Here is a 12,688-nt window from a genome sequence, read left to right as displayed (position 1 = left end):
CCAGAAAGCCAAAGCACATTGCCAGTAGCTGTTTTCTAACAGTGTGAAAAGTGTTTTAGAGAGTATTTCAAAAGTGTAGATTCTCGCTGTGGTCAGAGAATATTTCATGCTAATGTACGTACCCAACACCACAGGGACACTCTTCTCTGTTGCATTCCCACTTGTGATTCCAGGTTATAAGGTGGATGTTGTTTTCAATCTTGCCTGCTGGCTTTAAATTCTTGTGTGACAACTTGATATAATGGATTCCAGGGTTGAAGTCAGTGTTCCTGTATTGTAGAGACTTGTTAAAGAAATAAAAGCCCTTCTCCCTTTTTGGAAAACAATTCGTTGTCTACACAAAGCAAGAGTTGACACAGCTGTCTAAAGGCTCACGCCTACTATAGCATACACTGGCCGACTCTATAACTCTGACGTGACAACAAATAAACACAGCAGAAGCCCAGAGAGTTGCCAAGCCAAATGCCTCGATGCCAGAGGCACTATAGTATTCAGACAGAAAACATGCCAGCAAAATTAAACAATAGGTCAAGATGGCATTGTGATCAACACCAGCCCAAGGATATGAGCAGGGTGAAGGGGAAGAGAGTGCGTTTATGCAACCCTCTGGAGGGAACCCAGACCACAAAGCCTTGTGGGTAAAAAAGCAGCAGCCCAAGAAATGTGGTGCAACTGAGATGCCACGGTGCCCCTAGATTTGTTCACTCCTCAGCCTGCCAAGGTTGTGTTCTTTTCAGCTCCCTGTGGGTTTCAGGGTCCAGTTTCCAGTTGTGTGGATATGGCTGGTTGCAATATATCAGACTGTACTAGACATTCAACGTGTCAAGTCGAATCACGGTTCAGGCGTTCACAGCGAGCACATCACCATTCATTCGCATTTCAATAAATCAATTCACCACATTACAGTATATAGTCCTCTATTCATATTCAATAATTCAATCCGCACTAACATGCCTATGCCCATAGGAAAACGTATTTACTTGAGAGTGAAACCACTCCTCATTCCTGCGCAATTACGATGGTTTTGAGCAAAAATCCTGAGGTTCCACTATTCACTGGTATTCTTTCGGTAAACGTTTTCATATTTATGGAATATTTCCTTCAAATTTCTCATCAGACATATGTTTATTTTAACCGTAATATGAATCCGAGCCTGGTACTCGCTGGCCTCACACAATTTGCCAGTTAGACTGCAAGCTCATTACAATACAACATTTTTTCCCCAGATACAATATTTATTTCCTGTCTGTACTTTAAATCATGCATGACCTAATCTAAATTTCTTGGCTTTATTCCTTTAAAAATGAAACTGGCACACTGGTGATTGGGATGTTTTACCTCTGACAAGGATGCAGCGCGATCTAAGTGACAGCTGCTACGTGACACACAATGTGAAAGATTGCTGTTATGAGAAGCTAGAAGAACAGAGAAAAACAAAAAAGGATATGCTCTGACTTAAAGGCTTCTTACTTCTACTGTAATTCTGCCCAAATAACTAAACCAATCTGGTTCTAAACCCCACATAAACCTTTTTACATCAATGTTAAACTAATTCCAAAGCTGAACAGACTGAATGTGAAACAGATGTTTAAAAGTGAACAGAAAGCGAGAAGGCTTCTTTCTGGAGACAGTTAGAGATCATTGGGGTGTAAAACTCTATGGGGGAGAGGTAAATCCCGGCTTAAATATCAGAGTCTCTGTAGTGCCAGTTCTGTTGGGTCACACAATCATAAAATAGAGTAATAAGAAATTGGATCATTCTGTGTATTGTGTCCTTATATGTCCCACTGAGATGATGTTTGGTCCTGTCTTTCTTTCTTTGTCTAATCTCCCCCTCTCTCATCATCAGTCTTTACAGGAGATGTGGTTTTGGTAAAGCGTCACTGTTTTGATATATGTGCTATTTAACGTCACAATCCACGCCTCAATATTCTACTTGGATCTTTCCATTTGGATCTCTCTTCACTCTTTCACTTTCTGGTGGGCATTTGAAAAACACACTGAAGGCCTTGACAGTGTAAACACACATACACAGTCTCAGCTTGGAAAGCTTGGTTGTTCTGCAAAAAACACTTGAGTTGTGTGTGTGTGTGCAACGGCTTTGCTAATGCTTCAAAAATGCACTCAAGTCCGCATTCAGTGCATACCAAATCACTTGTCATGCATAATGCCTTATGATGAATTCTGGGCAAAAACGTATTTTTTTGGGATGACATCAATGAGGCTGAATTGCCTGTCTGGCTCTGTTTCTTCTAGCCTTCACTTCTTCTCCCAAACTTTCAAATTAAGCAAGGCACACTGACCACAGAGCACCGCAGTGCGTAATTTAAACTTGACACTCTTAACGTAAAGACTTCTTTCGCTACATAATTCATCCATACTTCTCTTGGTGTTTATTTTGCACGGTAGCAACTCAGGTTCTCATATATATGAGCTGCAGGTCTAGCCTAGTCTGCTCTGATGCTGTGTGGGTCTGGCTGGGTGGAGGGATACTGTCATCCTGAGTTTGTGGTGAGGCACAAGTGGTCCCGGTGTGTATAAATGTCCTTCTTGTTTGCTTGTTTGGTGGGTGATGTGATGGCAGCCGGGGGTAGATGTTGCCCTGGACTCGGCTCTACGCAGTGCCCTCTGCCACACTGACAAGTCAGCAAAAAACAAAAACAAACATCTGCACGCACTAAGAGATTTACCTGTGTTCAAAACACACACAGCACACAAACTACCAACTGACCTGTTCGGTGGGTATGTTTGCGGAGCGGCTGCTGTGGCACAAATTGTGTCTGGGCACAAAACGAGGCCAGTGTTTGAATGCGAGGAGCAGGACAGGATGGTAGCCTCAGAGGAGAAAGGACCTGTTATGCCTTTTGCCTTGTAAAATGCCACAAATATACTTTGGCTATAATTATCTGTTTGACTGAAGCAAAGAAACAGTACGCCTCCACAATGCACATGATCCATGACGGTGTACAGCCAAAAAGTCTACCATTGAGCGCTGACAACCAGGGAAAATTCTAAGAGTCTAAAAATGCCCATGACTTTCTCCATCAGTCTTCCTTCTCTCTGCTGCATGAACCAGGTTTGCATCCCCGCAACAGCCCCCTGAACACACACCCCAGTTTCATCTCTCCGATGTATTAGTAAACTGATCTGGCTCAGTAGAGAGGTTAAACTGATTAAGGTTTTGGATGGGACACAATTATGACACAATCTTTGTGCAATGTATAACCAGCCGCAGCCCTGGGTCTTCAGGTTTCAGATACAAAACCGTGATTAAATGTTGAGGAAATGGGGAAACTCAAAATATTGCATTCCAGACAAATGCAATTAGAGTGTATCACATGTAGTAAATCCTGCATGCTTTGATACCTGGTTATGAGGTTGAAAGCGAAGTAGCTGTAGCTGTTTGACCTTTTGTAGCTTGAGTTCTGTGTAGAAGTGAACAATATTTTCTATAAGCAACAATCATTCAAATACATCCAGTAAAGTTAGTTTACATGTCCTCATCCCAGCCATGGATAAGGAGTCCAAACATGGCAGCTTGCTGCTACACCAGGGATGGGAATCGAGAACCAGTTCCAGTTGAGAACCGGTTCCAAAATGTCCGATCCATTGCAATCATATGTATCCAAGCACATCAATTCCTTTTATTGACGTTGGCATGTTTTTCTGACAGTTGTGCATTGCAAAACAGTCACGTCAAAGTCATGCGTCTACGTTGCTGGATACTTGCAACATGGTGGAGTCATGGCGGTGGGACTGAGACAGCAAATAAAAAACACCCAGAATAACCAGGAAGATCCGATGCAGACCCGGTACTGTGCTGGGCACCAGGAAGACTGTTCTGTCAGTCTGCTGCTGGAGCTAACGGAGCTAACTAACGGACAGCGTACAGTCAGTCCATGATCCAGTCAATAATACAGAGGGAACTTAGGGGTAATCTCCAAACAATCCCTCCTCTGAGTAGAATCACTTGCTCCAGTCTGCTGCGGCATACATGCCTTTTTTCTCCTCTGTTTCTACTCTATGTTCAGATTCAGAGAAAATAAAACAGTTGTGTTGATGCTGAAAACCTGTGTGGGCCTACTTTTTTCCACACAGAGAATAGATAAGGAATCAATAAAGGAACTGATAAAGAATTGGACCGATAAGCAGAATCGATAATGGCATTGGTATAAATAAAATCTTATCAAGTCCCATCCCTAGCATACATGCCAAAAAAGCCTCTCCTGCTTCCTCCCGCGGGTTCAAAGTGTCTTCCTTTGGCTCTGCATGGCACAATTTATTGTAGCAAGTTATGATTTATAATTAAAATCAAGTTGCAAAACCTCTGCAACTGGCAGTTGTAGACATGCCAACTTGTGCCACCTTTCGGCAGTTATTATTACACAAAAAACTGACACACTTTAACAGATTGTACCAACAGGAAATGATACAAGGTGTACACCGAGGTCAATCAAACTGCATCTTTAGAATAGCCACTGACAATTTCTACCTTGGAAACTTGTCAAAGAGGAAGAAAAATGTGGCTTCAAACATTTAATACTTGATCCAGCTGTGAGTATTTCCTCCATTTCTGTTGTGCATTGCTTTGAATGTCAAAAACAAAGTGACTGTAGGATGCATACTGAACTTTTGAGCATACTTGGACAATGTTAGTCACTTGTCCAGTGAAAATGTACTGAAACTCTGTTAAAATTAGTATGAAATTTGGGCACATCTGCTGATGTGCATCATACAGACAAAATAAGAGCAGCTGACATATAAACTACAACAAAACAAGAACATTTTGCACAAGGCTAACTTTCAGTGGATATTAAATAGTGAATCATTAATTCATTTCAGTGATGTTACACTCAAAATTGCAGAACGTAAAAAAAGACTCAGATTTTTTTTTTTCATTTTAAAAAATTAAAAACTGGGCTTTACTGAAGCTTTTTCAGCCACTTGTCAATCAAGCAGACAAACTCGTATTTTTATTGACTGAAGAAAGAAAGAAAGGAAAAGATAGTATTCCTTTTATTTAATTTCAGTCAATTTTAATTACATTGTATATCAATAAGATTTTTAATTATTTTATCAGTTATCACTTAATTTCAGTTTAGTTTGAAATTAAAAACATCTTTTTAATTAACAAAATGGATTAAAACAGTCTTCATAACAATAATAAGCAGACTATATTTAGAAACTTTGCAACATATCTGATCCCACAGGCTAAAGATTTATATCTAAAATAGTTAATAAACATTTAAGATATTAAATATATGAAATAAGTCTGCCAGAATTCTAAATGTTATGCCAGTGACACATTACATTAGTTGTTTCAGTGTCTGAACAAAAAGCTGACACTAAGGCATACAGTGCAATATGTTGTGGTATTTAGAGTATCAAAGCAGTCCTAAACCCAGATCTTTAAGATAAATAGAGAGAGACATAAGGAGAGAATGTGAGGGGGGAGTGGGGGAGGTGTTGGGAGGTTGGAGAGTACTGGACTACATTACTGCAAAAGATTGACTGGAAAACTTTTTTAGCCTGACAAGAAGTTGGCCTGCCTCGCTCAACAAGGAAAACAAGCAAGATCCATCTCAGGACTTTCATTCATATGCCAAAACATCAGTCACAGAGCCCCCTCCGCCAGCAGTTTCATCATACGAATATAACATATGGACAGTGTTGTGTTACTATTAGCATGACGACCGGACTGCCAAGCGGTGCACAGCAAACCTGACGGGAAGACAGAGGGTAACCACAGGATGGGATTATGGGTTTGTAGAAAGAAATTACACTATTTGGCTACCTGATGAACTCATTTGCCAGGGGAATGACTGACAAAGTTAATTCTGAAAAGGAATTAATGGGGAGGAGAGGTACCAGACTTTCAGATAAAGTGCTATGAGTTGAACTCCGCCAGGTGCTTATGTGGGCTTGATTAGGTCTTTGCATTCGTGCCAACTTAACAGACTTTAGGAGCTCTGTTTCCTAAGCATGTAGTTACTCCTGACATGCTGAATCAATGCCCTTTCTCGCCTATTGACCTTGATTACTTTAAATGAGCCGTATACAGACCTCTCTTCTCCCAGTGTGTGTGTGTGTGTGTGTGTGTGTGTGTGTGTGTGTGTGTGTGTGTGTGGGTGTGTGTGTGTGTACAGCCTGAGCAACCAGTTGGCCTGATCCACAATATTTTGTGTTGGTAATTTGGTTGACATGCATACATGAGTTCCTTGAATCAATTTGCACGTCTGTATAGTAACCGAAATTCTGGTATTTTCTTAAAATTATCAACAGGGCTTCTCTAAAGGTCTTAAACGTTTTGTTTTCTTACTCCTGAAAAGCCGAGATTTTGGAGAAAATATATCGATATACAGCATTTGTGTGTCTCATCTGAAAGATAACCAAGTTCCCTAACCCTAACCTAAAAACCCTAACCCATCACTGCAGGTAGTTTTGGGCCTAAGTAGTCCAGAAGCTCGAATCTGAGAGATTATGGCCTCTAAATTGTCCAGACAGGCCAGAGTGTCAGAGGCTCATACGGGTATTAACACATTAATATCAACGTCACTCGCCGCCCGCACCCGGTGCCCAGACAGCTCCAGTTTCAGGCGGCATTCAGAGGAAAAGTCGGGTCATGTGTTGAACCTCAGTTTTAATTAGCTAATGGCACTCCCTGTTTCATCTCCTGCGTCTGAGCTGATTGCTCACAAAAGACTCCATTTACCCCTGAAAACACACGCCATCTTGGCACCGGCCCGCGCTCTATGTCTCAACGTCTGCTGCAGAGGGATTTCGCCACTCTCTTCCAAAAATCAGTCTAGTAAATCTAAATATATATGTTTGCTGGTTTCACACCAGTGAAAAAAGAGGAAATTCCATGATCTGCGCTTTTTTTCCAGCAAGGCCTCAACATCCAACTTTCCTTCAACAAGTGGTTTGACTGAGTGTGTCAGCGAGTGTGTGTGTGTGTGTGTGCTTTGGTGTTTGTCTGTGTGTGCATACACATGTGTATGTGTTTGGACAGAGCACCATTAAGCAGCTAATGCTGGCTGTGTTTTATCATTGTGAAATGGGCGGGTGGTTCTCTGTCTCGCCTTTGGCTTTAACACACGAGAAACACAAAAATATGTAGGGTACTTATTTGGAGGAATTTTCCTTTAAGCTATTTTTAAATAATTTGTCAATTACATCATATGATGATATGAGCCCTGGGAGAAAAAATAGTAACTTTAATCAAAACACGAAAAAAGTATTATAGAAAAATAGCATGAGCATTCTTGCATGGTGCAAACATGTTTATCTTTTACTTACTTACTAATGAGATATAAATCACCAGTAAGATCACCTTTCTTTACTTATATAAAACTTAATAAGCATGACTTTGAATATTTTTTAGCCAGGTGGAAAAATAAAATTTTAAATGATCCTTAAAACTGTATCCAAGCCAAAACTGTCTCGGTAAAACGTTACAATCGCCATTTACAGCCCGTCATACGTGCTCTGCTTTTGTTGGAATTTTCTAAAAATACTGCATCTTACCTAATGATTCTTTATTTTAAATACTTTTTCATTGTCATCACAGCATTTTGTATATCTTATTCATATGATGGCAACATTTTTTTATGACATACATAAATGTAGGTGTGTCAACCAGTAATACATCGTAACAATCAATATGACAATAAATTAAGATAGATAATGACAATATTTATAGTACAGGTTTAAATTATACAATATGTTATAGTAATTTTGAATTCATAGAAAAACACCTTTGATCCTATTTCATATGTGAAAATCTGGCCGCAGTGTTCCATAAATCCATAAAGTTTTTCTTCCATCAAACTTTCCCTCCTTCCTCCTCCTCCTTTCACCCATACCTGTCTTCTATACATGGTCCTGCCTTTAACCGTTGACTGAATCCTTCATCCCACAACATCATAATCCCCCTCTAATAACATTTAAAGCATACTATTGTTTTGAGGATCTTATTTTATGGGTAGATTTTTCTCCCACATCTGACCAAAACAACTATGCCAAACAAACTAAATAAAGTGCACACCGTGCCATGTGAACACTCTGTCCTTTTCCACAGAGAAGACTCCATGGTTTAGAGGGATATTTTCTGCCGCTCACAGTCCTGCCTTCAGACACTTCAAATCCATAGGGCCGGCTTCTGAGAAAGCAGAACAATATCCAAGTCTGGGACCATGTCAGGGCTACTCTTGCTGGATATATTTTTAATATTTATGCAGACACAAGAAAAAAAATGTAATAAACTAAAAAAACAGTGAATTAGGCATGAAACACAACAGGATATTGCAGAGAGATTATGTTGTTTCCTTTTCGCCCGCATGTCCCTCAGCGCATGCCTGCCCTACAGCCCAGGGCTGGGTTTAATTGGAGGAGAAGGAACCAAACATGTTTTCTAAAAGGTAGCAGAACTTTTAAGAGCCACAAATTCAGTCTTTTACATATGGAAGGAACTGACTTTTTTTTTTTTTTTTAAAGGTGGAATTTCTTAAAATATTAGCCAGGTACAGACGGTGACAGGCCCATGCAGGGGTCAGGGTATGAATTGTGCGTTGTGATAATGACTTTTTCCTGCCAAGACGCAGCATGAAGCAAATGCTGTGCAGCTGTAAGAAGAAAGAGAGATACAGTATATATATGTTTAGAGAGAGCGATGGAGAGGGAGAAAGAGGAGAGAGGAGTGTTATGTTTGGATGTGAGGAGAGCTCTGCTTCATGAGTGCCTGCTGGAATCTGCTGCTGGAAAGATAATAAAGGGATTAGTCCTGGTTTTTCTAGAGCATTTGGTCCTAAAAGAGAATGTCTCATCTGTTTCCTCTATGTGAATTGCTCGAATTCTTGAATGCCTTTGTCTATTGCATGAGCACAACAAACACAAGAGGCATCAGTGCTAGTGGCCAAGAAGCACAGAAGCTCAGACAACAAAAATAAGGATTTGGAATGGAAACGACTGAAACACACGAGCACGCACACTCTTTCAGACACACACAGAGACTCTAGGTTTCCTATAAGTGCATAGTACCTACTTAAATCTGTATAGGCTATATACAAACACAAACACTGTCACAAATACACACCGAGAACGTGTTTATTTTCTCTGGCTCTCCAAGTTTATCTGCTGAATTCCCAGATCAACATACATTCAATCCCTGCTGATTAGACATGTTGATTCAAGCTTTTAAAACATTTCACATTTCTGTTTATCTTCTGTCGGAAAAGCAGGAGTGTTACAACCCAACGTACTGTACACAGAATCAATACTTCCTATTGTGAGAGTTGGTGGAAACAATATCCCCATTTTCACATTTCTGCATGGCAGTGAATACGTGTGTTCGTGTCTGTGTGTGTTTGAAAGAAGGGTGATCAGGAGGTTAGGGTGTGTAGCGGAGTTTCACAGCACCTCATGTCCGCAGACAGAGTCCAGTGGCTCGTCCACACTGAGCCGAATTGTTCTAGTGCTCACATATGGTAAACATCTCCGAAAACACGCATAAACACACACACCTCTACAGCGACACATTCATCTATACCGTGTGAGACCAAGCTCATGTGTGTCACCCAAATGTAATAAATGTATCCGCACAAGGCTCCAACCAGCAGCAGCAACAACAAAAAGACAAATGAAAGCTTTTAAAACAACACACAGCTAAAGCAGAATTAACAGTTGGGGCACGTACAGCAGTGCAAATTACTCCCAAATTTCTAGTTCATGTTGAGCAAAGGAAGAAGAAACACTAATACCCCGGAGTGACGCAAAGCAGGCAGCAGCAACAGTTGAGTTTGTGTCTTTTTGGCTTCACTCAGCGTTCGACTCAAATGTGCATTAACAAGTATCGGAATCAGTCAGAATCAACATGAATGACTTATCCAACTCTAGAAGCCTCTCACCTCGGCTAATTTTACAAGCCACTATTATACAAGTTATTTAGAAAATAAACTTTCTTTTTAAAGAAAAAAAAAGACCTTGAGATAAAACAGGTGCTGTAGTTATACTGCAGACTCAGTTCTTCAATAATTAGGATTTGGATGAGTTCCTGAACTTGAAGAGGACCACTTCTGACAGGGGGGCTTTGGGTGAAGCCGTGAATTGAGCAACACTAGCAAATATTACCGACTATCCCTCCGTGGCTCCCTTCTCCAGACTACTACATTTCTCCTCATGTTTGGCTTGGATATGAAGCCAATTCACTTAATACTTGTGGGACAGCTAAACATTTAAAGCTCCCATTTAAAGGGATCAAGTGTAGGCATTGTTTGGTTATGTTAACCATATGTGTTGGCTTTTCATGATCTGAATCCCTTCTCGAAAAACAGAGTGCTCGTGAAAATAAACATGGCTTCGCCCTACACAAATTGTGGACTAATTGTGTATTTGGACTAAATCATTCTTAAGGTTGGAGGGCTTTTTCCATTTGCTAAGGGGCGCGGGGGAGTGACAGCTTGACATTGATTAGTGTGTTGACTTGTGGAATTGGAGCCTTACCTGTAAAGAATACAACCACAAATCTATTTATACTGATGAGGTAGTGCTACTCTTACAGCAGCTCACATCTTCAGTGGGAAAAAAAAAAATCCTCCTTTTTACATGCTCCACTAAAAATACAAGAGTTACAATCATAACTGTTTCTCATCCAAAACAAAATAAAAGTTTCTGTTGAAAAGTAATCAGCAGTGAAGCAAGTCCAGTCTTGTTTTTGGACACGATGGACATGTATCTTGTTGAGTAAAAATCATCTTGAGGGACTGTATTACCATATGAAATATGTGCTTGCATTTAATTCAAACAAAAAAACATTTTTTTTAACAGATGGTTTTAATTATGGGACAAACCAGACCTATATTAAAACTAATAAATACAAAAATCAATTTATAAAGGAGTAAAAATGAGACAGCTGACTTTGAGGGGACTCTCAGCAAACCTCGTGTGTGTGTTGTGTTTTTTTTTGGATCTGGTCAGTGTTGGGTGGATAGTTTTACAGGTTTATAATGACTCACCATACACTTGTTAGGTTTCTCTCCAGAGTGGACCCTCATGTGAATGAGCAGCTTGTAGCGGGCGTTGAAGGGCTTGTACCGGCGAATGCAGCCAGCCCAGAAACAGGTGAAGTCCTCACCTTTGCGCTGGTCGATGTGGACCTTCTCAATGTGCCTCACAAGCTCCTCCTGCTGCTCATACGCAGCACTGCAGTCAATCCAGCGACACACCTGCTTATCAGCCAGTGCTGCTCCTCCTCCTCCGACTTCTTCTCGCTCTGAGGCTGTGTGGGACCCAGGAGGGCCTCCAGAGGACGGTTTGAGTCCCAGGGAAGAGACTGGTGTTGTTTGCTGGCTCTGGTGATGTAGCAGGCCACCAGAACTGGGCCCCACATATTGGTGCAGGTGGTAGGGCGGAGGCATGGTAGGTCGAGGCGGGTGGTGAGGGTGACGAAGGTGCCCGCTACGACCACTTAAGTGATGGTGATGATGATAGTGGTGCTGAAAGAGTTCATCTTCACTGGGAGAGAAGTCATCCAGGGGCTCCTGCTTGAGGGCAGCCCCTGATCTTTGGCCCCCATCCAAGAGAGCCCCAGTGTCAGGCCCCGAATGTAGCGTCCCAGACATCAGGACCCCACTCATCAGCAGCCCCAACCCATCTGAGCCTCCACCTCCTCCCACATCTCCCCCGGCTGCTCCACCAGCCCCGCGCCCCTGCTGCATGGAGCCCTGCTCCTCACACAGCCCCTGGCCCTGCTCCGGCTCCACTGATGACACTGAAGAGGAGGACGAGGAGGAGGAGGAAAGGGACAGCAGGCAGGTGGCAGGTGAGGATAGCTGACAGCTCTCCTGTAGTGTGGCCTGCTGGGGGCTGCCGTGAGGCGGGGGCTTGTGGGGGGCTTCCTGTGAGCAGGAGTTAGAGGGTGGGGACGTAGAGGAGGAGGAAGAAGAGGAGGAGAAGCCGGCGCTGCTAGTGTGGCTGGGCGAGAGGTTAGTGCGGAACCCGTTGACGCAGGCAACCATCGACATCTGGGAGGAGGAGCAGATGATGGCGGTGATATTGATCTCCTCGGAGGCAGCGCTGGTAGCTGACAGGGACCCAGTGACAGCAACGCTGCTGGTGCCAGCAGCGCCGGTGGACTGCGAGACCAGGGACAGGCAACGTCTCTTCAGACTGCTAGCACTGAGCAGCCGCGCTGAATGACGGGAGCTAGTTGGGGACAAAGCCAGCGGGGAGGAGCCATCTTCATTATTAAACGGTTGCGCTGCGTCTCCTGACACAGCATTGCCTACGCTGCTCACTGTGCATACGCCACTACCGCTGTTGTGTGCGGCTCCAACCATCTCGTCCCTCGGCAAACCCAAAACTATGCCAGCCCTAGAGTTCTGAAACCCAACCTGAGACGTACTATGGACCCCTGGCCCCATGCTGGAAACCTTGTAACCCATTGAGTTTTCTTGTTTGATTGGGTAAGGGAGAGAGGATCGAGCCCCGTTGGCAATGCCGCAGCTCAGGCCGGATGAGGCCCCCGTCAGGGTCCTCTGGAAGGCAGACGAGGATCTGTAAGGAAAAAACACGCAGAGAGGAATATGAGCGCTATTAGCTCAGTGCCTGTTGACAGACAGAGGCTGGTTCATCCTTCCCACTAGCAGCACTGAGTAGAGTTTAGCCTCTTGCTCCCACTCCTCCTCTAATC

The 12,688-nt window shown here is 42.7% G+C and overlaps 1 protein-coding gene across 2 annotated transcripts in view; it reads right to left on the bottom strand.

Annotated features, from left to right (window-relative positions):
* LOC137187914 (zinc finger protein GLIS1) overlaps nt 1-12,688 on the bottom strand; it is a 76,780-nt gene that overhangs the window by 32,097 nt on the left and 31,995 nt on the right. For both annotated transcript variants that reach the window (XM_067597194.1, XM_067597193.1), the window contains exon 4: nt 11,013-12,552. In XM_067597194.1, coding sequence (XP_067453295.1) covers nt 11,013-12,552 — 1,540 coding nt within the window. The remainder of the gene's footprint in view (nt 1-11,012; nt 12,553-12,688) is intronic.

The sequence above is a fragment of the Thunnus thynnus genome, chromosome 8 (assembly GCF_963924715.1).
Source record: "Thunnus thynnus chromosome 8, fThuThy2.1, whole genome shotgun sequence".
NCBI lineage: Eukaryota > Metazoa > Chordata > Actinopteri > Scombriformes > Scombridae > Thunnus > Thunnus thynnus.
The sequence above is the reverse complement of the archived record's forward strand: the minus strand, read 5'-3'. Positions and strand labels throughout refer to the sequence as shown.